This window comes from Erithacus rubecula, assembly GCF_903797595.1.
Source record: "Erithacus rubecula genome assembly, chromosome: 23".
In the NCBI taxonomy this organism is placed as follows: Eukaryota; Metazoa; Chordata; class Aves; order Passeriformes; family Muscicapidae; genus Erithacus; species Erithacus rubecula.
The window spans coordinates 5,161,273-5,189,067 of record NC_136675.1 but is presented as its reverse complement, the minus strand read 5'-3'; the positions used below and the strand labels follow the sequence as shown (position 1 = coordinate 5,189,067).

The window sequence follows — 27,795 nt, the reverse complement described above, 5'->3', positions numbered from 1 at the left end:
GTGTTGGTCTGCTCTGCTCCTGGCTGGAGAGCAGCCCTGGCCATGGAACATTCTTTGTTCTGGGGGGGAAAAAAAGCCATTTCCAACTTTAGAGGCCGCATTGTTCAGGCTCATTGATCTGCTCTGGCTCCTCACCCAGCCATGGGGCCTGCAGCCAGCTGCATCTGCTGGAATAAATATTGCACCAAAAAACAGCATTCCTGGGCCTCCCAGCCCCCTGCTCTGCAATGGGCAGGGCTGGGGACACATCCAGGTGTCACCTGGGTGTCCCCAAAGCATCACACACAGCTCAGATTTCCATCTCCCTCCCCTCAGTTTTCCCTCTCTGACCCCTCAGTTTTCCCCCTTCCTACCCTCAATTTTTCTCTCTCACTCCCTTCAATTTTCCCTCTCCCTCCTCTCAGTTTTTTCCTCTCCCATCCCTCAGTTTTCCCTCTCTGACCCCTCAGTTTTTCTCTTTCCTTTCCCTCACTTTTCCCTCTCCCACCCCTCAGTTTTTCTCCCTCCCATCCCTCAGTTTTCCCCCTCCTTCCCTCAGGTTTTCCTCTCCCTCCCCTCACTTTTCCCTCTCTGACCCCTCAGTTTTCCTTGTCTGACCCCTCACTTTTCCCTCTCCCATCCCTCAATTTTTCCTCTCCCATCCCTCAATTTTCCCTCTCCCATCCCTCAGTTTTCCCTCACTCCCAGCTTCCAGAAGCCTCTGGAAGGACAGGTGAGGATTTCACAGCCCATTCCTTCTCTCCCTTCTTCCCAGGTGAGTCAGCTCAGCTCCACCAGGTTAAACCCTGAATAAAACAATTCCTCAGAGCTGGGGTCAGAATTCCCTGGAATTCACAGCTTCCACTTCTCAGACTCCATAAGCTCTGCCTCAAATAATCAGGGATAATCTTGTTTGTTTTCATTTTCCAACTGCCTTCAGAATTTATCCCTTCTCATTTAGCCCCTCTCACAGTTTATATTTCTCTGATCCTTCTTTGGGAAGCCTGGCTACCCAAAACCACCAAAATGCTCAATGTTTTATAGAATGTTCTGAGGACATCAACCTCCCAGAGCAGGATGTGAAACAGTGAGTGAGAGCACTGAGTTTGTTGGAAGTGCCCTTGGGAAGAAGGAAAAATGAAATATTACACCACTGATATCAAGATATGACACCAGTTTATAGCAAAAATCTCACATCAACAGCCAGGAACCAAAACCAGCCTGAGGATGATGCCACAGCAATTTTGGTCACCACCTACCTCCATCTCTACAGACTCATTATTAATTTGTGGTCATAACTGATGAGAAAAAAAAAAACAAACCAAAACCCAAACCTCCAGATGGTAATTTTATCCCCTTCACTGCAAACACAGCTCAAGTGATCCAATTATGTCATAAAAACACGCCCAGGGCTCAGCACAAGCAGTGTTTGGGAAGGGTTCACCTCTTTTAGCTGCTCATGGAATCTCCCCAGTGCCTGAATCTATTCTGGGACAAAAATTTATCCTTTATTTATTTCAATTTATTTCAAGAACCTTACTCTAATTTCTGTGGCTCAGGTGGACAGATGCCCACAAAAATTTACCCAACACAGCCTTAGTAGACCTGTCTGGGGGAAGAAACTTAAAAATCTTTATCCAACTACTAAGTGTTATGCAACATATTTCTTACAGAATTGCAAAAGCAGAGATTCAAAATTATTTTTAAGCATCAAAATATAACTTTGGACTTGATCTCACTCAACCAACCTGGCTCCCTTTGCCTGCCTTTGGGATTCAAGTGCTTCCAAGTCCTGGAAATACCAGAATATTCCTTCAGTGGATGAGCTGTGACCAGGCATCCCAACTGTTACTATTTAAAATAGTAACAGGCTCTGGGGCTCAGGCCTGCCCTGTCTTTTCTTTCATAATCTCCACCTATTTAATAGCAAGTCAGAAGATAATTTTTATCAATAAAGCTTCACTCAAAAGCTCTGTGTCTATCCAAAACACTAATTTGGAATAGATGTTCCAAACAGCTCAAGGAGACCTTAAATACACCGGGAATTCATGCAGGGAGATGTTATAAATGAAAAAATCTATATATCCATACTGCAAGGCATCCACTGTACAAACATTGTCATGGAAACAGGACTTGGATCTGCTTTAAAGGACACAGAGTAAGTGGGAAGAGAAAGGGCTGGACTGAACCCAAAAAACCCAGATACCTCAAGGTCCCACAGCTGGCCTGAATCTTCTTCCACTTTGGGGCAAAACCACTGTTTAAATTTGCCATCACTGAGCTGAAAGCTTGACCTGGATCTGAGAAAAAACATCTCAAAGAGATGTAAATGTAAAGACAAAAATACCACGTTCAGTTCCAACATGGAGAGAAAAAAAAAAAGCAAATTTCACTGAGAATCCAACAGAAACAGCTCAAAATAATTCCCATTCCCACTTCTATTCAGTTTTTCCAAGTCCACTCCTGATTTTAGCTAGCACTTTAAATACTCCATTTGTAAGCAACACAAGCCTGACCTCTCTAAGGGCAAAAATTCAAACTCTACTTAAATTTTGGGAGAGCAGGAGGAGCAGCCACAGCCACCCCAGATGTTCCACCTGCCAAGGGGAAGGAAAAGGAACAAAATCTATTTATTCCACCATATCCCCTTCACCTGCCCAGCTCAGAGCAGGACAGCTCTCAGCTTCAGCTTTTAAGTTCATGCCTTGAATATTTGATATTAAAAATCCACCAAATCGTGATCAAACCACTGTGACCCCTCCAGATATCCCAAGGCAGAGCAGGGGGAAGTTCAGCTGCTTCAAAGGCTCATGCTGGATTTCCACAGCCCCTCTGTGATGTGGGATTTAGTGTGGAAAGAGTGAAATCTCTTTCTATGGAGCTGTGGATCAGAGGGGAAATGAGAGGAGGCAAAGAAGAGCCTGAGGAACAGCTCTGATCTCTGGCTGGAGCTGGGACAGGGGTGTTTAGGCTGGATTTAGGGAAAGGTTCTTCCCCCAGAGGGTGCTGAAGTCAAGTTTTACTGAATTCAGGTTTTACTGAATTCAGGTTTTACAGAAGTCAGGTTTTACTGAAATCAGTGTTTACTGAAATCAGGTTTTACTGAAATAAAGTTTTACAGGAATCAGGTTTTACTGAAACCAGGTTTTACTGAAATCTGGTTTTACTGAAATCAGGTTTTATAGAAATCAAGTTTTACAGATATCAAGTTTTACAGGAATCAGGTTTTACTGAAATCTGGTTTTACTGAAATCAGGTTTTATAGAAATCAAGTTTTACAGATATCAAGTTTTACAGGAATCAGGTTTTACTGAAATCTGGTTTTACTGAAATCAGGTTTTATTGAAATCCGGTTTTATAGAAGTCAGGTTTTACTGAAATCAGGTTTTACTGAAATCAGGTTTTATAGAAGTCAGGTTTTGTTGAAATCAGGTTTGATTAAAATCAGGTTTAGGTGCCCAGACTCCCCAGGGAACGGGAACATTCCCAAGGCTGCCAGAGCTCCAGGAATGTCTGGACACCACTCCAGGGATGCTCAGGGATATGGGGGTCAGGAGCTGGACTGGCTCACCCCTCATCCCTCCCAGCTCAGGGCATTCCATGGTTCTGTGCTACAGCCAAACCAGGTATTTTTAGCCCAAACCCTTCCACGAGCTGCTCACCCTCTCACTGCTTCTTTCCATTCATTCCATTTTTAATCTTATCCAAACAACTGAGCTATTACATCAATTCCAAAGTGGCACAGGAAAAGATCAGAGCAGAGAAAAGGCTGCAGAGGAGAAAGATTAAACCTTCCCATCCTCCCAGAGCACAAACCAAGGACTGGATTAGGGAGATCTCTCCCTTCCAAATCCTGCTGCCATCCTGAAACACTTCCAGGATGTGACTGACTCCAGCAAAGTTCCAGCCATCCCAAAAAAAGAGGGAGGGATTACATAATGAACTCCCCAGTGCAAAACCTCTGAAGCCTTTTGTCCACTGGACAGAAAGATTTTTGTGTCCAGCTGTCCCAGACAGAGTCTTGGAAAATGTCTGGGAATGAGAAACTCCTCCCAGCTGGGAACAAGGGGAAGGTGCTCACAGGAAAAAAAAAAAAAAAAAATGGAAAAAACTTTGTGGTGTTTAAAGATATCCACCCACTTGCTCCTGGGAACACTGGGAGGTTTGGCTGAAGTCAGGTTTTGCTGAAATCTGGTTTTATTGAAGCCAGTTTTTACTGAAATCAGGTTTGACTGAAGCCAGGTTTTATTGAAATAAGGTTTGTCTGAAGCCAGGTTTTACTGAAGTCAGATTTGACTGGAATCAGGTATGACTGAAATCAGGTAAAAATAGGGATTTCAGGGGCTGCAGAGCCCAGAATTCCACAGAAATTGGGAAATCAGGAGTCTCAGAGCTCAGAATTCCACAAAAAATCAGGGTGCCAGGGGCTGCACTGGCCAGAATTTAATGAAAATTGGGAATTCAGGGGCTGCAGAGTGCAGAATTCCATAAAAATTGGGAATTCAGGGGCTGCAGAGTGCAGAATTCCATAGAAATCAGGGAGTCAGAGACTGCACAACAGACCTGACACTCTTCCAAGCTCCCAAAACTTTTAAGTTCCCATCTGATTTCTCCACAAAAAAAAAATCAGGATTTCCCTCCTCTGATGGATGGCAGCCACTCCTTTTCCAAGGCTGGAGCCTGGCCCTGGAATTTCCAGGGGGAATTTCAGGGCTCCAATTGCTGCTCACACAAATTGCTCCAGGGCTTTGTTGTGCTCTGCTCCATTGCCCTTGCAGCAGAACATGGATTTTCCTGTAAAATGTCCAAATTCCAGCTGCTTTGGCCCACTCATGCAGAATTACAAACATGGAACAAGGAATTTGACTTCCAGGAAGTTTTATTTATTTTTTTTTTTTTCCCTGCTGAATTCCTTTCATAGCAGACACCAGCTCCTGAGGACACATAATCCCATTATTGAAACAACAGGAGAAGGTGCTGGGAGATGGTTTGGGATAAAAACACCAGGACTTGGTTTGGAATTCCCACCAAAACACAATTATTGGGATCATTTAGGGAATACTTGTATTTTTACTCCCATTCTGTGCTCTTAGTTTAATTTTGTAGGGTGAGAGGTTGCATTAAGGAGAAGGATAAAAACAATATTCATTATTTCAATGTATTTTAAATGGAAAAAATATTCCTCTGGCTTCGTTTTTAGGATTAAATCTATAAATATTTATAAATATATAACAAAATGTCTGGAATATGAATTCCAGGACAGTCTGGGACCTGGATCTCTGTCCAGAACAGTCTGAAAAACCACAAACTCAACAATTTCTGACACAGCCTGCAGAACAAACTGCTCCCATTTCCCTGGATAATTTTGGAATCACCTCTCTCTGTCAGTTCCATTAAGATTTTGGACACTCCTGGGCTTCAAATCCTGTTTGTTTCCCTCACACTGAGCAGGGTTTATGTAATTTTTGCTATGAAAGGAGAACTCCACACCAAACTCCAGATCCTGGTAAATCCAGGATGGCTCCAGTGCCCATCTCAGACATTGCTGAGCTCCAGCCAAGCCTTACAAAGCAGCACTAAAGGGATTAAATCTGCAGGAGGGGAAAATTCACAGAATTTGATGACACAGCACTGGAAAAAAAAAAAAAATCCAGCAGCAAAACCAACTCTGAAAGGGATGGAGGGGCTGGGAACCAGGTGATGTTCACAAATCCAGGGGATAAATGGACATGGATGGAACACCCAGCTATGGGATAAACCACCAGAATAAATAAAAATGGGGAGGAAAACAAGAGGAAAGAAATATTCCTGCAAATTTGTTTCCTTCACAAGGCCAGGGCACGACAACCACAGAATTCCTGAGTTCCTCCAAGAAGGAAATCAAATTTTCACACACCCAGCTCCACCAGGAGAAAGTCACAGCTCCTGTTAATGGGCCATTGTTTAAAGCTGGGTGTGGCAGTGATTCTGATCTCTGTGGGAATTATCTCCTGTTAATGGGCCATTGTTTAAAACTGGGTGTGGCAGTGATCTTTATCTCCTGGCACACATTATCTGCTAATGGGCCATCTTTAAACCAGCTGGGGCAATCATCTTTATCTTTCCACAGCCCATCCTCCCTCCAGGAGATATCTCCTGTTCATGGCCATTGAGTCCCAGTGCATGACTGATAAAATTACATCATCCCACTGGGAGATGCTCCACCCAGGGGGAGGAGCCAAACATTTCCTACCCAGATAAAAACTGAGATTTTGGACGCCAAAGCAGCCTTTTCCACTGGATTCCAGAGAACATTTCTACAGGATCACTGCTACAACCAGAGCACTTCATCTACACTGATACCACCATGTTAACTAGCGGGCTGTCAGGTTTTATTTTGATTGTCAGTGTTTTTTTTCTTTTCGTACTATTGCACGTATTTTATTTTTTTCTTTTTTTCCTTTTAAATTGTACTTCTGACTTGGAGTCTCTCACTGGTTTTGCTTTCAAAGCCATTACAATGGGTTACTTGGAACTCATTTTCCCATCCTTTTTTACCCTCCCTCTTTCTTTCCTCTCAGCTTTTGTGCAAAGCTGAAAATATCCAGCCCTGCCACGGCGCCTGTTTATGGAATAACACCAGGGCTGCCAAATTCCCCTCCCTCCATTCTCCTCTGCTCATTCCCAGCGATGGAGGCCACGATTCCCAGGCACAAATGTTCATTTCTATCCTTTTTTTTTGGCACCAGAATCTATTTGGAATGGAATGAGCTCATTTTTTTCCCCTCGAGCTGAAATGCACTCCTGGCATTTCATGGGATTTGTTGGGATAACAAATACCTGGATAGAGAAGACTGATGCAGCAGAGGAAAAACACCTGGATTTACATATATGAATACACATATTTAATATGTATATATTAAATATATATAATATAATACATTAAATATATAATATGTATCTATTAATATCTGTATTAAGATATTAATAAGCATATTTAATAAATTCATATACATAGCTAATATGTTCATTTGATTGCTATATTTATTTAATAAATTAATGTATACTCAATATGTTGATATATGCAATTTTATATACTTATTTATTATAAGTAAAGATGATTAATATATTTGCTAAATATATTTTTAAAGCACCTCTCAGATTGTTTCTAACCACAGGGTGGGACTGGGGAATATTACAGGTGTCCTGTGCAGGTGGATTCACTTTTTTTTTTCCTTCATTTTTCTCCAGGAACATTTTTCCTTGTTTTCCTCTTTTTTCCCAATTGCTTGTGAAAAACCCACAAGACACCAATGATCTTCATTTAATCCCTATTAAATGTCCCCAAAATCCTGCCTTGGGAAATAATCAGGGTGAAACTCCACTCCTCACATCTTTTGGAAGCCCCAACTAAACCCCAACAGGAGGAGTTTTATGGCAGAGCCAATAAAAATTTCCACTTAGAGGAAATTAATGCCTTAAATAACACATTTGAGTCCCCATCTCTTGCATAAATGAAAGGTCATGCACTCAACTCTCCCAAACTCAATTATTTCTCTCATAATGAAGTTTATACAGGACATTAAATGGGCAAATCAAACTGAAACCATCCCTCTTGACCAGCTGGAATTGGAATAATGATGAACAACGATGTTCACTGCCCAGAAAATAAAAATATTTCCAAAAATCCTCCTTTTTCCTGAGAGCTGATGGCCACTGATTTGCTGCTGGAAGGTTCAGGATACTCCAAATTCCCTTTCAGGAATGGTTCCATTTTATCCCTTTTGAGTGGGCGCTGCTCCTATCAGCCCTCCACATCTGCTAATTAAGCACTTTCCAGTGATTAACGTTCTTGCACTAAACAAAAAATTTAGAATTATGAGATGATCATTAGGGATTAAACACTCCCAGCACAAAGGGGAATGTGGAAAAGCCAATTTGCAGGAACAAATTGGGAGCTGTTGAAGTTTTCTACACAAAATTGGGGAGGGAACATGAAATTTTGGGGTGTTTACATGATATTTTCCTGATCTTGGTGAGTTTTTCACTTTTGTCACTGAAATGAGTGGAAGATGAAATAACTGAATAATTATGGCATGTTTGGTTCAGCTTTTCAATTTATTTGGAGTTGTTGAGTTTCCTGATATATTATACCAGTTTTTACCAGCTCCCACAGCAAAAACAAAGCCTTTTCAAGGTGTGGAAAATAGTAGCAATAATAATAATAATTAATTAATTCTCAAAAATTTTAGAGTTCCTATTCATGGTTAGAATTCCCTGATTTGTCTTCTAATTCCAGCCAGGGGTAAGGAGGGTTTGGGTCACTTCATCTTCCAAATCAACTGAAATCCTGTTGGGGCTGAAAACCTGAATTGTGGGCTTTGAAAACCTGAACTGTGGGCTTTGAAAACCTGAATTTTAAAGGCTTTGTGGGCTTTGGAAATTTAAATTCTGGGCTTTGAAAATCTGAATTGAGGTCATTGAAAACCCGAATTCTGGGCCTTGGAAATCTGAATTGTGAGCTTTTGAAATCTGGGCTTTAAAAATCTGAATGCTGAGCTCTGTTTCCCTGTTGCTGTGCTGTGCTCAGTGATCCCCTGGATCCCAATCTCTGCCCTGGGTCATTGTCCCATTGTCCCTCCCAAGGGGCTGCAGCCCCCACTGCAGCCAGTTCCCATTTCCTGCCCAAAAATTTGCCATTTCCTCTCCAAAAAGGGACATCTAAAACTGGGGTTTCTTCATCCCTGGCAGGTTAAAGCCACACATCCCAACCCTGGGACAGCCAAGGAGGGATTTTGGAAATGGACAGGGGAACTCCCCTCCCTGTTATCCAAGAAATGCTCTCAAGCACAAAGTGGGATTTTTGGGGTGTCCAGGAGCTGCACTTGGAATTTTGTGGGTCCCTTCCAACCTGGGACATTTTATCATTCAAGTGATGATAAGGACAATGTCACCAAAGTGGGGAAAATTAAAGCACCAAAGTGGGAAAATTAAAACACCAAAAAGGGGCAAATTAAAGCACTAAAACGGGCAAAATTAATACACCAAAGTGGGGTAAATAAAAGCACCAAAATGGGCCAAATAAAAGCACCAAAACAGAGCAAATTAAAGCACCAGAATGGGCCAAATAAAACCACCAAAATAGGGCAAATTAAAGCACCAAATTGGGAAAATTAAAACACCAAAAAGGGGAAAACTAAATCACTAAAACAGGCAAAATTAATACACCAAAGTGGGGCAAATTAAAGCACCAAAATGGAGCAAATTAAAGCACCAAATGGGCCAAATTCAAGCTCCACAGATCCCTCAGTGGCTCCTGCACTGCTTTTCCCCTCTCCTTCCTCACCCTGCAGTGGCACCTCATTCACTGCAATGCTGGAGCCCAGCAAGTGTCACTTGAGATTTGCTTAAATGCTTTAATAGAGGCCTCTCTCCAGCGCTGATTGGGCTCATTTGCATATGCAAATCACACACCAATAGGAGACACTTAATATTCCCCTGACTTCATTTAGGGCTGCAGAAAACGTGGGTCAAAAATCTGCTCCATCCTCTGCCAGGAGGGGAGGGGGCTTGGGGCTGAGTCAGCAAATGCTAATTAGCTCTGCTGCTTCCAAGCCTTAAAATCAATTAGTGAGATATTAAGGCAGACTGGCTGGGAGCTCATTGAAGTAATAAAAATCTTTTGTGTGGCTAAAAAGGGGGAAAAAAAATAATAAGAGGAAGGTTTGACTCTTCCCTCCCCGGGGAGCTGGGGGAGTCTGGGATCTTGATGGAGAGAAAATCATCCATCCCTGGAACAAGGCTGGATTGGGAGGGGAAAAGCAGCAAGGAAATCCCAAAATTTTAGTGGGAATTTTCTCTCTGCCCTTGTTGGAACAATGGGAACACTCAGGAACAGCAGGAGGAATGGGAGCAGCACACCCACAGCCACCAAACCCCAATGTCCAGGACAGGAATCCCCCTGTGACCCCAGGGCAGGGACTGCAGGATGTTGCAGCTCCAGAAATCCCACTGAGCACTCCAGGACCAGCACCACGAGCTCAGCCCCTCATCAGCCCATCCTGCAACTCAGGATCCTCCCCAAAATCCACAGGCTCCACCCTGGGAATGCTCTGGGATGAAGTGACAACACCAAGAAGATCCTTTGGAATCACCTGGTTTACACCAGCTGAGGGTCCCAAGCTCACCCCACCCCACAGCAGAGGCACAGGCAGGAAAATCCATGGAAATGGAGCTTTTAAGGTTTTTCCACTCAGTCAGCTGCAGCTCCTTCACCAACCCCACGGATATTTGACCTTGGGAACTCATGGAAAGCTCCTGGATGCAGAGCCCAGCTCAATGAACAGCCCCATTCCTGCTTTCTGTCCCTCTTCCCACCTAAGTGTCAGCTCATGAGCAAGACTCCCAAATCCCCAGGGAAATCCAGCAGCCAGCACAGCTAAACTCCCATTTATTTCTTCACCCTCCAATCAAGATTTTTTGCTTTTTGAGCACCTGCTGCAGCCCCAAGCCCTGCACAGGGCAGACACCTGGCTCCTTTGCTGGGTTTTACATCCCAAAATTTATTGGACATGATGGAGCAGCACTCACACAGCTCCTGCCAAGGCTGGCAAAAACAACTGTGTCACCCCTGCCATGCCAATTTGCCACTGCCTCCCCTTCCAAGGCTGGGATGTGCTCGTGACCAGGAGAACAATTCCAACTCTTTCTTTGTTCCAAAGCAATGTGGAGATAAACAGCAAAATAGGATTTAAAAGCCAGCTTTGGATCTTTCAGGTGGATTTCTGTGCTCTGGGAGTTGTCCAGAAAAAAAGAAGCTCCTGTTTAAATGCTGGAGGAGGCTGTGCTGGTTTTGAATTGAAGGCAGCCTGGAGGGGAGGGCACACTCAAGTTTTTCCATGAGAATTTTCTTCTGTGAAATGATAAAACCAATTAAAAGCTGATTTTGCACATCTCTCGAGTGGCTGCTATTCATAAAAGAGGAAACACGAAAGAATTTTATTTTTCTCTTACAAAAAATCCCTGTAGCCAAACAAGAAGAAACTCATCTCCCTAAAATAAACTGAAACAATTATTTAAGCAAAAGACTGACTGAAGTATCTCTTTATGTTGTTGTTAAATAAGTGTAAAAAGTGGAGGGAAAGAGAGTAATCTGAAAATCTTATCATAAATTTCTTATTTTCTCTGTGTTGTTAATGTATTGAAGTTTTTCTTTATACCCTTTTAAGTTTTAAGCCTGCCTTGTTTTTGCTCCTAATCCTATCTCACAACAGAAATTAAATACATTAAAATTGACAAACATAAGCTAAACAAAGACAGAGGCATTTTTGGGTCTTTTTGACCCAAACCAAGTTATTTATTCACTGCCAGGCCAACACAAATTCTCCCAGTGCTGGCACAGACCAAAGCACTGGCAGGAATTTGGGTTAATTTGGGATAAAAGTGAGGGATTTTGAGCAACCAGGTGCTATTTCTCCCTCCAGGTCCCCATCCACCATTCCACACACTGACAGGGAATATTTCTGCCAAATTCCTCATTGTCAATCCATGGCACATGGAAATGGACCAGGAGCTGCAGATTGTGAACAGGGACACAGAAAAAAATTCCCCATGAAAAACCAAAACCTGTTGCCAGCCAAATTTTTTTACATGAGGTGGAAAACACTTAATTGGGGACAGAATCAATGCAGGGCTATGCTTGAAATCTAATTATCCATCTCTTCTTGCAGACACTGCCCTGTGTAAAACAACCCTGTCACTCAATAGTATTGACAGCCCTGCCCTCCTCTCCTGGTTTTCCATGGAATCCAGGAAAAAAAAAAAAAAAAAAGCAAATTAAAGGCCCTGTGCTGGCACATCCCAAAATCCAGATTTTATGTCTTCCCATGCTGTTCCTCTCTGTGACTTTATCACCACAAGCTGTTGAAGGGCTACAAACTTTATTTTCTTCATTGAGCACAGCTCTCTGCACAGGAATAAGGATGGGGGAGATCCAAACTTTATATTCAGGAATTATTTCCCCACTTCCCAAACCCCACAGGAGCTCAGACTTGACACTGCCCCAGCCCTCCAACAACCCCTGGAACTCAGGAGGAATTGGCAAGCAATAAAATTGTAGAAAGCTGTTAAAAATTTAGGGAAGGTTCTGGTGGGATTTTGGGATGAAATTCCTTCCTGGGATGGAATTTCCAGAGAAGCTGTGGCTGCTCCATCCCTGGAAGAGTCCAAGGATCCAGGTTGGGATGGTGGAAAGTGGCAGGGGGTGGAATTAAAGGAGTTTTGGGGTCTCTTACAACCCAAATATTTCCAGGATTCCAGATGGGAAGCCTCCATCAGAATTCCCAGCTCATTCTGCATTTAGCATCTCATTTATATTGGAAATTTGGAACACGCCCTCAATGTCCACAGCAGAATTTTGTTTGATTTTGTGTTGTTTGTTTGGCTTTGTGGGGGTTTTGTTTGGGTTTTTTGTTTGTTTGGGTTTTGTGGATTTTAATTTGGTTGGTGTCTTTTCAGTTTGTTTGGTTTGTGGATTTTAGTTTGAGTTTGTGCCTTTTTTGTTTGTTTTGTGGTTCTTCAGTTTATTTGAGTTTGTGGTTTTTAGTTTACTTGAATTTATGTCTTCTTTATTTGCTTTGTGGTTCTTTAGTTTATTTGGGTTTGTGTCTTTTTAGTTTGTTTTGTGTCTTTTTAGTTTGTTTTGTGTCTTTCTAGTTTGTTTTGTGTCTTTTTAGTTTGAGTTTGTGGATTTTAATTTGTTTAGTTTGTGGGTTGTTTATTTTGTTTTTGTGAATTTTTTGGCTGGTTGGTTTTGTGGGTTTTTAGTTTCTTTCGTGGGTTTTAAATTTGGTTTTGTGCTTGTTTTCTTTGGGTCTGTGGGATTTTAGTTTATTTAGGTTTGTGGTTTTTTTAGTTTGATTTGGCTTTGTTTGGTTTGGGTTTTCCTCCTCCAAGGACAGTGCCAGTCTATCAAACCCAGAAGCTTTTAGAGAAAAATCTCAATTATTGAGTCTCCAAACCCAACAAGAACCCAAAATGATCCATCAGGGGCTGCAAAGCCAAACTCCAGCTGGGAAAAGGGAGAAGTGCAGCAGCATCCCACAAATCCCAGAGCCAGGAACGGGACGAATTAAATACAAATTTAATTGTATTTTCTCCATCTGTTTGCACAACTCTGCAAAGAGCCTGTGAAGAATGAGCCGAGTATTTCTCTCCAAACAGCTCCAGCTCCTCGGGGCTGCTTCCCTCGGGGTTTAAAAGCCTCTAATTCCTGAAAATGAGCAGTGTTCGTGCAGCCCTAATTGTTCCTTTTCAATCAGCCCCGAGTGTTTGGGAGAGAATTTGGTGCAGCTGCGATGGGAAGCGAAAGTTTCAATCCCTGGAATTCCTCAGGGCACTGGCTCCCTCCAGGAATTCCCACTGAATTCTGCTTTTAGTGGGGGGAAAAAAACCAAAACCAAAAAAAACAAAAAAAACCAAAAAAACCCACCCAACCAACAAAACAAAAAAAAAGACCAAACCCTGCCCTAAAATCCTAAAATTAAAATTCTAAGTTACAAATAGGAAGGTTCCTAAAAAAAAAAAAATTTAAAAAATGAAGCAAAACCAAAAAAAGCGTTCAAGGTTATTGCATTCCTCTTCTTTTTTATTCTACTTAAATATTTTATTTACTTGAATATTGGAATATTATGTTTAAAAATCCAGACCACCAAAAAAACCCCCACCCTAAAATTAAAATTCTGAGTTACATAGAGGAAGGTTCCTAATCCAAGGTTATGGCATCACTCTTCTTTTATATTTTACTTAAATATTAGTGTATTTTATGTTTATATATATATTTAAAATAGTCACTTACATTTTTTATCCCATTGTATCCCTTTAAAAAAGGATCCTGGGTCCCTCCAGAAATTCCCACTGAATTCTGCTTTTGGGGGGAGAAAAATCCATACCATCAAAATAAACCCCACCCTAAAATTAAATTTCCAAGTTCCATAGTTGAGTATTCCTGAAAAAACAGCATCCAACATTATTGTGTCCTTTATTTTTACAGAGCCCTCTTCTTTTATATTTTACTTAAATATAGGTGTATTTTACTTCTATTTCTATTAAAATATTATTTATTAGTTTTTTTTCATATTTGTATTTGTTCTTTATATTTTCTTTTATATTTATATGTGTATATATATATATATATATACGTATGTATATGTGCCTTTTATATTTATTTATTTATATCCCTCTTCTACAGACAGATTTATAAATTGTGTCCTGACAAGGATATAAATGAAAATACAAACCCATGCTCTGCTTGACAAGGTGGGGATTGCTCCAAGGTTGGATTTGGGAAGATTTTTCCAACCCAAACAGTTTTGTGATTGTGTTTTTCCTTAAATCCCTTTTTATTTGTCACCCTCTGGTCTAACACAGCATCCAGACGCTGAGATTTCACAATAATTGAATTTACTTTAGTAATTTAATCTTGCTTTATCCCTTCATTAGTGAACAAATAAACCACCTGTTCTGCATCCCCTGCTTTATTTATTATTTCTGAGGAATTTGTATCACTTTTCCTCTCATTGTCCCAGATTTGATTTATTTTAAGTCAGCTCTGAGTGAATTCCTCAGGTGTGAGGCAGCAAGGAGAGGAATTAATTCCCTTTGCAGTCCAGCCTCACGCATCTTCCAGGGCAAACAAAAAATGGGCATTTCTACATTTTCAGGAAGATTTTTCAGCAGATGAGGCTGTCAAAATTCACGTCCCAGTCAAATTTAACTGGGATTATTTATAACTGGCTCCAAGATTCTGCAGCTGAAAGGAAATTCAGGACTCCACAGCTGGGTTGGGGCTGGGAGAAGAATCCTTTAGTGAGAAAAGAAGGAAAAATCCCCCAGTCTGAGGGTGAACGGGGCTAATTAGGAAATCATGTTGAATTCAAGGGACAGTAAACAGGGAAAGAAAACAAATTTAGGGATGCTAAAAGCATGAAAGCACTTAATTTAAATATTTTCCAAATGAGACGTGCTGAAATGGAGCTCCCTGAACTGCTGGTGTTTCCTAGAAGCTCATAAGTAAAAAAATTACCTTGAGATTAAAGCATTTTATTGAAATGGAAATGAAATCCTCTCTTTTCTCCCAGTTCCACAAGAAAAAGATGACAGGTTTTCACCCCCAGTGGTCCTGCCATGGTTGCCCTCGGTTCTTTTTCCACAGCACCACTAAATCCAGGGATTAGTGCTGATCTAAGCCTCCCTCCTCTCCAAAAACACCTTGGGAATGTCCAGTTGTCCTAGGTTACAATGTAAAGATGTGCCCAAAACTTTGTATTCTATCCCCATCTGTTAAACCAGGTGGGGCAGTGACCCTTATCTCCATGGAGATATCCTCTGCTAATGGGCCATCTTTAAACCAGCTGGGCAATCATCTTTATCTTTCCACAGCCCACCCTCCCTCCAGGAGATATCTCCTGTTAATGGGCCATTGTTTAAAACTGGGTGTGGCAGTGATTCTTATCTCTGTGGGAATTATCTCCTGTTAATGGGCCATTGTTTAAAACTGGGTGTGGCAGTGATCTTTATCTCCTGGCACACATTATCTGCTAATGGTCCATCTTTAAACCAGCTGGGCAATCATCTTTATCTTCCCACAGCCCATCCTCCCTCCAGGAGATATCTCCTGTTCATGGCCATTGAGTCCCAGTGCATGACTGATAAAATTCCATCATCCCACTGGGAGATGCTCCACCCAGGGGGAGGAGCCAAACATTTCCTACCCAGATAAAAACTGATATTTGGAACACCAGAGCAGCATTTTCCACCGGATTCCAAAGGACAAGAGCTACCACACCTTTCTATGGGATCACTGCTTCCATAAGACCATTTAATCTGGACTGCTACCACCATATTAACTAGCGGGGTGTCAGGTTCTATTCTGACTCTGACAGTGTTTTGGTTTTTTTTCTTTTGTACTATTGCATATATTTTATTTTTTCCCCTTTTTCCTATTAAATCATACTTCTGACTTGGAGTCTCTTACTGGTTTTGATTCCAAAACCATTACACAGTGAACACAAACACCCCAGGAATGCCCAGTGAACACTCTGGACAGACATCACTGGAAATGCTTTTGTGTCACTTTTGAACTCTCCAGCCCTACTTTCTTCTTGTCCCCCATTTAAAACAAAACAAAACAAAACTTCCTTAGAGCTTTTGTTCCCAATTTTAAAATTGTGTTTTGGGAGGAGAATACATAGAGGGCTTTGATGGCAGATCTTACCAGAGCCATTTACTGTGGGACTCTGATGCATTATTCTGCCTTTAATCTGGAATTATCGTGACACAAGTCACAGATTCCCAAGGAACTGAAGTAGCATTCCAGCAGCAGCCAGGCCTGTGCATCCAAATTCAATTTATCACCTGCCTCAAACTTAATTAACACCCAAAATATGAAAAATTTCCTTGGGGCAGGCTCAGGGTGGCACTTTGAGCAAGCAAACCCCTTTCCCGCCCTCAAAATAAACCTCTGATTTATACCAGTGCTCTCTCTGTCACTCTGGCTCAGGTTAAGTTTTAAATACATTTATTTTCCCCCTCAGTTACAGCCTTGAAAGCCTCCTAATCACCAGTCAAATAAACTCCAGATCATTTCAGATGTGTGTGACTAAAGGGCAGCCCTGGCACCAGCCTTTGTACAAGATTTCCTGCGGCATCAAGGTAATAAAAAACCATTACAAAGTGTACAAGGAGCTGTGTGTAAATGCCAAAAAATGAACTGGAAATGTCAAGAAAGTGCAAAAGCAGCTGCGTGTCCTCTGTCCCAGGATTTGGGAGTGATGTGGGCTTACACAGAGACTGACAGATGTTCCAGCAGAGGGGCTGCAAATGGGTGAATCTGAAACAAATTGGGAAAATTTGGGGCAAAAAAGCAGTTTTGTAAATGGATCTGCCTTTCCTCTTAACAGGTGCTGAGTGTGAGCTGTCCTGACATCCTCACCTGTCCCAAAATCCTCACCTATTCCCAAATCCTCACCTGTCCTGACATCCTCACCTGTCCCAAATCTTCACCTATCCCAAAAGCTTCACCTGTCCAAACATCCTCACCTATTCTGACATCCTCACCTGTCCCAAAATCCTCACCTGTCCCAACATCCTCACCTGTCCTGACAGCCCCCACAGCCTCCCCAGGGAACTCAAACCCTGGGAATAACCAGAGCAGCTCTCTGACCTTACAGGGATGAGTGTGACAATCCTGGGACAAGCTGTGCCCCCACTGCTGACCCCACAGAGCCCCTGTGAGCTCTGATCACTTCAGCACCAACAAAAACCTTCTCAGTGCCTCGAGGCAGAGCAGAGAATGAGAGAATTTCACCAGAAATTAGAGGGGATTTGAATAGAATTTAATTGTCATGGGCAGGAAATGCTGCAAGGCTCCAGCAGCACCTCAGTGAAGGCATTTCCCTGGCTCCATGTCTGGGGTAATTGACCAGTTGGACTCATTACCAACAAGTTCTCAGCCTTAATGATAATTTTAAGGACTCCAACAAAAAAAAGAAAAAAAAAGCAAAAAAACATTTATGAGGAGCTGAACAGCATTTTAGGTTCAGTAATCAACAGCAGTGTAAGTTGAATTTTAACACGGTTAATTTGTCATTCCCCCAGCAGCACTATGGAACATCATGACCTGACTTCCACTATAAAACAGCTTTTTCCACATATCCAAGGGTTCCACTGCTCCAGAGTGCTTGAGGGTTTGTAGCCTTTACACACAACCCTTCACCCCCCAGCCACTGGGAATTGTTTATGGCAGAAAACACAGGGGTGGATTCAGGACTGGGCTGAGGCAGGGGCAGGGAAAAGCAAAATAACAAATTGCTGAAGAGAATGCAAGAAAAGTGCAGCAATTCAGATCTCCTGGTGCCTACATGGACACTGCTCCTGGAAATCCCAATGTCAACCCCACATTGCCCACCCTTCCCTGACATTCCAGGGAATTCAGCCAGAGAAAAATTTTAATGAAAAAAAAAGCCCTACTCTGGAAGGAACCAGCAATTAAAATGCTGAAAAAATACATTAAATTACACAACAGCAAGGCAGGGATGTGTAGATGCTGGTAGAGACTCTGCAGCTCAGTTTCCCACCTCCCCAGCTGGATTCAGGAGCAATTGGAGCCCCTCTGGACTCACCCTCATAGCTGGCCTGGAAGCCTTGGGCACTCACAGCATAGTCACTGACGAGCCACAGGGACAGCACCAGGCCAGTGCTGACGATGGGAGCAGGCAGCTGGAATCCTGTCAGCCTGGAAAAAACACACAGGGAGGTCACACTCACCAGGAGAAACCCACAGTGAGGTCACACTCACCAGGAAAAACCCACAGTGAGGTCACACTCACCAGGAGAAACCCACAGTGAGGTCACACTCACCAGGAAAAACCCACAGTGAGGTCACACTCACCAGGAAAAACCCACAGTGAGGTCACACTCAACAGGAAAAACTTACAGCAAGGTTACACTTATCAGGAAAAAAAACACAAGGAAAACACCAGGAAAAACTCACAATAAGGTCACACTCACCACTGCTCTAAAAAACCCACAGCAAGGTCACATTCAACAGGAAAAAACCACAGTGAGGTCACACTCACCACTGCCCTAAAATACCCACAGTGAGGTCACAGTCACCAAGATAAACACACAAGGTCAGAGTCAACAGGAAAAACCCACAGTGAGGTCACAGTCATCAGGAAAAACCCACAGTGAGGTCACTCTCATCAGGAAAATCCCACAAGGTCCCAGTCACCACCAGTGCCCTGCACAAAACCAGGATGGGGCACATCCCATCACACTCCTGGAGAAGGAGCTCAGAGCTTCAGGACACCTGGGAGCAACAAATCCTGGGCTTTTTCACCCCAGGAACTGCTCCTGGAATTTTTCACAGTTTTTTTTCCACAGTTTTTCACAGGTTTTCCCCATTGCTGTGGTTCTTCACTGGTTCTGTCCCAAAGCTCTCCCTGCTTCACACTTTGTCACCAACACCTGCCCTGGGGCACTCCACAAACCCAGCCTTGGGATGCTGGAGCAGAATCCACCCAGACAGAGATTTTGGGGTGCTGAGTAAGCCCAGGGCATTGTTCAGGAATATTTAAAATGTTTTGAGAACCTTGGAGTAAAAATCTGACAGGAGATTCTACAAACTGCACTGAACTGAGCACAAAAACAGGCAAAAAATGGATGTTAGCAACTAATTAAATCCTTCAGTGTGGTGCCTCCAGAATCCTCCTCACCCTCCCCTAGTCCAGCACAAGGCCAAGGATGGGTTTTTTTTTGTGGGGACAGATCCAAAATGCACCCCAGTGAAGTCTGGGATGGCTCCCACCTCCTCCCTGAGATAAAAATCATGAAATTGCTGCATGAGAAGGTCTGGGAGCTTTCCCACTAATCAGACACAAACCAAAAGGAAGAGAACAAAATAAAATTGGACAAATCCAGGAACTCCCAGCCCTTGTGCCTCATCCTCCCATCCTTATGGACTCACAGCTAAAGGATAACTGATTTATCATAAAACTCTGTTTATTAATGATTGTCATTAATCCCAAACACAGACCCCTGGTGCTGAGCCATCCTCAGACCAGCTTATTCCCCAAGTTACAGTTTTACAATTCCCAAACTTTCTTACATTTGGCTAAGGAGATTCCTGGACAGATTTGCAGTTTAAAGCAATCCCACAGTGGACTCCTTACTGAGGCCAAGAATCCAGGAGAAATCCCTGAGCTGCTCCAAACCCAGACTTTTACAAACCACAGGAGCAGCAGGAACTGAAGGAATTTTGTATCATTTGGGATCAAGAGTGCTCAAGGAATCACAAGGGCAGGAGCAGCACGAGATTAGCAGGAAAAAAGGAGAATTTAAAGCTTCTTACAACACAATCTGAGGTTTATCCTGGCAGACTTTCTGCCAGGGGGGCAAAGGTTCACCTGTGATACAAAGCTCTCTGACCCTTTAAGAAATACCTGTAAATAATATTTCATTCAGGGTATTTCCTCTCTTCACATGGAATGAAAAGTCATCCACAAAACAAAACCAGATTTGGGGGGGCCCCATTTAAATTTCTCTGAGCACCCAGCCCAAGCAATTCCTCCTGAAAATCATCACCAGCCCTCAGAGACAGCAAGGGAACTTCCCTCCTCTTCTCTCTTTGCCTCTCATTGAGCAAACCTAAATATTATTTCACACACATTTGAGCTCTGACTGATGAGAGCTGACGGGCTCTGCCTGAGAACTTCATTGAAGCAAAATTTCCAGTTATTGGCAGAGCTCACAGAGTTGCCAGCCTATGATTTAAGTTTTAATGTCAGCACAGCAGCACTGACCAGCCCTAGGCATAAAATCCCTTGTCTGGACAAGCTGGAAGGACAATTGCTGCTGTTTATTACCAATCAAAGGTTCCAGAAGGATTCAGTTTTTACTGCACTGAGTAAAAGCATCATTGTTTTTATTAATTAATTTGGCAGTTTAATTAGAGTGGCCTGCTGAAACATTCATGCAATTAAAAAAAAACAAACCAAAACAAAACCAATAATCCAGGAAATGGCTGGACCAGCTTTAATAAAAGCAGAACCTGCTGATTTATCTTTCCTTGTGTCCTAGGTTACAGTGTAAGATGTGCCCAAAAGTTTGTATTTTATCACCTTCTGTTAAACCAGGTGGGGCAGTGACCCTTATCTCCATGGAGATATCCTCTGCTAATGGGCCATCTTTAAACCAGCTGGGCAATCATCTTTATCTTTCCACAGCCCATCCTCCCTCCAGGAGATATCTCCTGTTAATGGGTCATTGTTTAAAACTGGGTGTGGCAGTGATTCTTATCTCTGTGGGAATTATCTCCTGTTAATGGGCCATTGTTTAAAACTGGGTGTGGCAGTGATCTTTATCTCCTGGCACACATTATCTGCTAATGGGCCATCTTTAAACCAGCTGGGCAATCATCTTTATCTTTCCCACAGCCCATCCTCCCTCCAGGAGATATCTCCTGTTCATGCCCATTGAGTCCCAGTGCATGACTGATAAAATTACATCATCTCACTGGGAGATGCTCCAGCCAGGGGCAGAAGCCAAACATTTCCTACCCAGATAAAAATTGAGATTTAGAGCACCAAAGCAGCATTTTCCACTGGATTACAAAGATCAAGAACTACCAGACCTTTCTACAGGATCACTGCTTCATCTGGACTGCTACCACCATCCTAACTAGCAGGGTATCAGCTTGTATTCTGACTCTGTCAGTGGATTTTCTTTTGTACTATTGCATGTATTTTATTTTTCTCTTTTTTTTTTTTTTTTTTTTTTTTTTTTTTTTTCCTATTAGATTGTATTTCTGACTTGGAGTCTCACTGGCTTTGCTTTCCAAACCATTACACCCTGATCACCCCATGCCATCACCCAGAAATTTGTTAATGCAGCCTGGGCTTCTCATCACCCAGAGTGGATCTGCTCCCCCTGAACTGACCTTTTTGCATCGTGGATTCTGCTCACAGTCCCTGTGCTACCAGGATCCCACTTTGCAGATGTTGCTTTTAATGCAGGGCAACATGAACATGTCCTTTACCTGTAAGGAGGAGCTGCTGTCCCCGAGGAGTCACAGGAATTAAGTGTGACCTGAAACAACACTGCCCTGCAGCATTTATTCCAACACAACTGGTATTTTCTCCTAACAGGGCTTTAAAAGAGAAGTGCCTGTGCATGAGGGCATGAAATTGTAACTGAGCTTGTTCTCACGTTTTCCACAGAGCTCACACTGACTGGAGAGACAATTTCCAGGGAAATCTCTATGTTTTAAGCACATATTATATTATTGGCTATTTGCAAATATTAAAATAAGTGTTCTATGTATAATACTGGAAAACTTTGCTGTATGGATATAGTTTCTTTTACTTCTGTTACTAACAGATCTTAAGAATTGTAGTGTGATAAATATATTTTTCTTGGACTACAACATGGTGATGGCAAAAAACTTTTCTTCATGTAACTAACTCAGAGAATGGTAAAATGATAATCACAAAATTCTTCACATTCTTGGATTATCCTATTTGGATGAAGATAACCAAAACTCCAGGGAAGAAATTTATTGATCAGAGAATAGGATGGCCCGACAAAAAAAGCTGATTTACATGTTTGGGGAGATGATTTTGAATAATGTATAAAGGCCTATGAATATGCAACAAGTTGATGCATTTAATAAAGTGTTTTCTGAGTTAGGGTGTGCTCTTGGCTGAATAACAAGCACCCAGCCATATATATTGTTTTGCTTTATTATTTGTCTCTTACTGTCTTTTATTAAATCTTTAAAAATTTACCAGGAAAGTGAACCTCATTTTTTACATCTATAAACTGATAAACCCAACCAGCTCTGGTCCTCAGAGTGTCTCCCAGAGCCAGCAGAGCACAAGGATCTGCCTGGCAGCACCAAACCCTGTTCCCCTGCACACCAAAAATCCCCTCTGCCCACAGAACATCACCCAAAAGCCAAACTCAGCCAGGAGGAAGCAGAAATGCTGCTGCAATCAGGAGCATCTCTGTGCAGCACCTGCAGCCTCTGCCCCCAGCCTTCCCTGGCTGATCCTGCAGGGAAATCCTGCACTAGGAATGAGCTGGAACTGCTCCTGCTTCTCACTGAAATCACAATAAAAGCCACTTCTCCTCTTAAGCCTCCAGCCAATGCACACAACTGAATTTTTTTTTCCTTTTCTGATGTCCTTGTCTTGTCCAAGTGAGAGCCAGGCAGCATCCCCTTGAAGGAGCTATCATTTACCATGTCCATGTTCAAAACCTCAGCTCTGCTGTTTGAAAGCCCCAGGACAGCCAGGATTGGCAGGAATCCCTGCTTGGTAACTGCTCTGCTGCCTTCCTCCCTAAATCTGCATCCCAGAGAAATTTAAACCACAGCACTGGCAGAACATGGAACCATTCCCCACCAAACAGCAATTCTGACATTGCTGCTCTTCAGGGCAGCCATCACAAAAAACACAACTAACAAGGCAAAAAAAAAAGCAGCAAACTCCATTCCTTGTTTTTATGGAGGTGAGGGCAGTAATAACAGCAGGAATAATCATATTCCATTCCTTCTGTACCTCCAGCCAAATGGATTATTGAGTGATTATCCCCTTAACGTGCTTGGAGCCAGTGCTGATTGTCTGAGATTTGCAATGTGTTTTTCATTGGCTTAATTTTGCTCCTGCCGTGAGGAACCAAACGAAACCAGCGCCAGAAATGGCACTTGATAAGCATGCCCTTGCAAAAAATCAATATATCCAAACAAATCAACACAGAAATCCTCTGCTCTGTTTGCATCCCTCGTGCTCTGCTTCAGGTGTGCTGCAAATTTTCCTGGTTTGGCTCCCAGTTTGCAGCAGGACAGAAAAATCTGTTTTGGGAGAGTTGATAGCAGTGAAAAGCATCTTGCACAGGTGAGAACTGTGCACGAGGCTCAGCCTGGATGGGACAGAATCCCAAAATCCCAGAATCAGGAAGGCTGGGAAAGCTCTCCAATACCATTGAGTCCAACCTGTGCCCAATCCCCACTTTGTCCCCAAGTGCCACCTCCAGGGATGGGCACTCCAAACCTCCCTGGGCAGCTCCTCCCAATGCCTGACCACCAGAATTTTTCCTGCCTTTGTGTAATCAATCACAAACTATCTCCTAAAGATCAGAATTCCCACTTCTGTTTTTTATGTATCCAGACCAGATGGTTACATGACCAATTGTCCCAAGACCTGTCCCATGGAAGTTTGGAAATTTCTTTGACCACCACTGCTGACCCTGCAGAATTACTACAACAAAACAATAACAATTATTGATTACTACAAGGAAAACCATGCTATAAAAAGGAGCTGCAAACCAAGTTGGGTGGAGCATGGAGTGGGCAATGACCCCTCACATTTTCCCCAGCGCTGCTATGTAAAAAAAAACCAATCAAAACTGTGCTAAATATTGAGACTTTCTTTCTCATTTATAACATTTCCATTTCCCCCAAACCCCAACATTGAGCCACGACCCCCAGGCCTGTTCCCACCCCCTCAGCTCCATCTGTTGCACATTTTCCCATCCTCTGGATGCAGCCCAGCCCCGCCGTGATGCAGGCGCCCCTTTGGGAGTGCAGGTGCCATAATTAAAGCCCAGCCCATTATTTTTCTGGTAGGATGCCCACCATCAGCTCAGGCTGCAATCAAAACAGTTATTGCAGCTGGCAATCCAGCAGCCTTTAAAGCATAAATGCTGGAGAAGTGTCTCAGAACACCTAATGAAAATGCACTGGATTGTGTCATTTAACCCAGCATTAAATTACACCACCCCATAGCTCGGTGAGCTTTTCCTGCCTGTCATTTAAAGGCACCTATTAGGGAAAATTTCCCATCAAATGAGGCACTCTCCTTGCTGTGTGCAGGGTAAATGACACCAGCCTGGCACCCCTGCACCATCCTGGGATAATGATCCTTTTAATGCAGGTGTGAGGGAGGGGATGCTGCCCCTCTGCCCAGCCCTGGGGGCACATCTGGGGTGTTGTGTCCAGCTCTGGATCCACAGCAAGGACAGCAGCTCCTGGAGCTGAGGAATCTCCTGGAAAGGCTGAGGGAGCTGGGGCTGCTCAGCCTGGAGAGGAGCCCAAGCTGAGAGGGGCCTCAGCTCTGGGTGTCCCTGTCTGTCCATCTGTCCCAGGCTCCTGGGGTGCCCTGGCTTTTCAGTGTCACCCCTGTGCTGTGCAGCCCCTCCATCCTCCATCCTCCTCCATCCTCTTCCATCCTCCTCCATCCTCCATCCTCCTTCTCCATCCTCCTCTTCCTCCATCCTCCATCCTCCTCCTCCTCCTCCCAGCCCTGTTTATCCCCTCTGGCTGTACCCCAGGTGCTGCTGCCTCAGCCTCTCTCACACATCCCATCCCTCCTCCTTCTCCCTCTTTGCAGTGGCTGTGGATAAAAGCCACACCTGAGGATCCAGCTCCCTCTCTCCTGGCATTTCCTCAGGCTTGGCTGGGGCAGGAATTTCTCCCCTCAGCGACTCTGTTTGATTTCCCCCGTATTTATTAGAGAAAAACCCAATTACAGGGAGATGTCAGCTTTTTTTCCAGAGCACATGAACACCAAGGCTCTCATTAATCATCAATAAAACAAGCAGAGCATGATCTGAGAGCACTCCCAGCTCCCAAATGCTGCAGACACTTAAAAGGCAGCTCTGTCTGCCAGGCACAGCTCGCTGGTGTCACTGAGATAGTTGTCCTTTCATTTGGAGCCCTGCAAGGCTGAAATGATGCTCTGGACCACAAAAAAAAAAAAAAAAAATCAACTCTCAACCAGTTTAAAAGGCTCCTGCAGTGAGACAAGAACAGCTTCCAGCTGGATTTACCCAAGCTGGTGGAAGGATTTGTGCTCAGAACCCAACTGCTCCTGTTTGGAGTCAGGCACAGAACAAACACCTGCACAGAGTGCTGCAAGCACTCCCTGCATCTCCTCACATTTCACCATCCAACCCCTCATGGCCCATTTTACCCCATCCCAGCTGCTGGAGAATTGATTCCAGACTAATACTGGTTCTGACATTCACCACTTTTTATTTCCCTTACCACGACAGTAACAAGGAAGGTGCAAAAAAAACCCCCATTTTTTTTCTATTCCTTAACCTCTCACAGTGCCATAAACACCTCCAATTCTGCCAGGAATTTCACCTAGCACAGCTCTCAGTCTCAGGAATCAGCTGCACTTCACTCCCTTGCCCAAGCCAAGCACAATCCATCAAGGCCCAGGAGCCCTTTGCTTACCTCTGACACTGACAAAGCTTCATTAACCAACAGGGGCTCGGGGGACAGTGACAGAGCTCATAAATCCCAGCCTGGATGGATTTCTCCACTTGTTTAAAGCAGGGTTTGGGTCAATTCCCACTAGAAAAGTGTTATTTATAGAGCCCAGAGCCAGCACAGCCAGCTCAGATATATGAGGCCTTCATGGCTCAGACTGGGGACAGGTACTGAGCATCAAATTTCAATAAATTTGATTTTCCATGCAATGCAATGGAGTGGGAAGACCATGGAGTTGGATGTGATTCATTATTTTTCTCACATCTCTTCCACACTCATTTTTCCAAGACTCCCTGGGATTGCAGTGGGGATTTGTCCCCTCTGCCCTGCTCAGGTGAGACCCCACCTGCAGAGCTGGGGTGCCAGGAAGGAGCTGGGATTGGGGAAGGTGTCTCTTTTCTCTTTTCTTTTCCCTTTTCTTTTCCCTTTTCTTTTCCCTTTTCCCTTTCCTTTCCTTTCCTTTCCTTTCCTTTCCTTTCCTTTCCTTTCCTTTCCTTTCCTTTCCTTTCCTTTCCTTTCCTTTCCTTTCCTTTCCTTTCCTTTCCTTTTCCTTTCCTTTCCTTTCCTTTCCTTTCCTTTCCTTTCCTTTCCTTTCCTTTCCTTTCCTTTCCTTTCCTTTCCTTTCCTTTCCTTTCCTTTCCTTTCCTTTCCTTTTTCCCTTTCCCACCCAAACCCTTCCCCAGTTCCATTAATCCAACTCTGGCCCTTTATTCTCATCCTCATTATGACAAACCAAGAGGAATTAAAACACAGATTCACAGGAAAAGTTCACCAAATCTCAGTCACCCCCTGGCAAATCTGAGCTGACATTCTGAGTAAACAAAGACAAGTTTGGATACAGCCCAAGCACAGCTCGGCAGCTTCAGTGCAGAACTTGGCAGATTTGGGTTATTTCTGCATTTCTTTTTAAAAAGGGGGGGAAAAAAAAGAAGAAAAAAAGTCACCAGGGGTGTGAAATTGAGTAAATGGGAAAAAATAAATTCTTGGAACCCCCTGGAAATCACACTAGGTTTGTTTATTGGTAAACAGAGGGAACAAGGAGCAAGTGTTGCCACAGTGGAGGTGATGGGATTTTTGCAGTTTCTGCAGTGCAGGAATCCTGTGTCCTGCAGCCTGGGAAGCAGCAGAAACCCCTGACACAGGAGGAAAGGCAGCAGGGAGAAGTTCTCAGGCCAGAATCTCTCAGTGATTTTGGGATTTATGGCATTTTACAGCTGGGAAAGCTGCTCAGGGATTTGCCCAGGGAGCAGAGCTGGGCTCTGGGCAGCACTGCTTAAACGGGATGTTACTTTTGAAGGTTTGGTTCTGTGTTAAGTCAAGAGAGTTTTGGGACAGGTTTTTACAAGCAACAGGATCCCAAAATTCCCTGTGCTGCCCTCACCCTCCTCAGCCAGCCCTGCTCCCTCCCAGAGCAATCCAAAAGTGAGAAGCACCAAGCCAAGGCCATGGGCTGGTTCAATTTCGCTCCTTCCACTGCTAAAAAAAAACCTCACCTCCCTCCCTCTGACCCCAAAGAACTCCCCACTGGGGCTGGAATTGTCATTCCTGCTCAGGAGTGAAAGCAGCTGAGTCTGAAATGAGTGACTGGCTGTGGCTGTGTCACTTTAAACAGATGAAAAAGATGATAAAAAGATGCTAAACTTGATTTAGAACTCCAGAGGACATTCCTTCAGTTGGGTTTATCATGAGGCATCTGTGGTAAGGAGGAGAGAGCCCTGAGAGGCACCTGAGGCTGGATTTATTTACCTGAGCCCCAGCAGGACAGGCTCAGGGGGAGTTTTGTGGAAGATGAAGGACACTGTGATCCTCCCCCAAATTCCCATGCACTGTTTAAACTCACCCCAAAAAACCCCTGTCTCACTCTCCACAGCAGCCACATCCATCAAAAGCTGTTCCAGGGCACAGCCTTGATTAAAATCCAGTAATGCTGCCCAATTACAGAAAATCTTTCTGCACTTAATCCACCTCACAAACCTTAACTCAAAGCAAGACTCCCAAAATCC

At 43.4% G+C, this 27,795-nt stretch overlaps 1 protein-coding gene across 1 annotated transcript in view; it reads right to left on the bottom strand.

Moving 5' to 3' along the window:
* CSMD2 (CUB and Sushi multiple domains 2) overlaps positions 1–27,795 on the bottom strand; it is a gene marked incomplete at its 3' end in the record, with an annotated part of 261,650 nt that overhangs the window by 206,044 nt on the left and 27,811 nt on the right. The window contains exon 4 of the mRNA XM_079325862.1: positions 18,138–18,250. Coding sequence (XP_079181988.1) covers positions 18,138–18,250 — 113 coding nt within the window. The remainder of the gene's footprint in view (positions 1–18,137; positions 18,251–27,795) is intronic.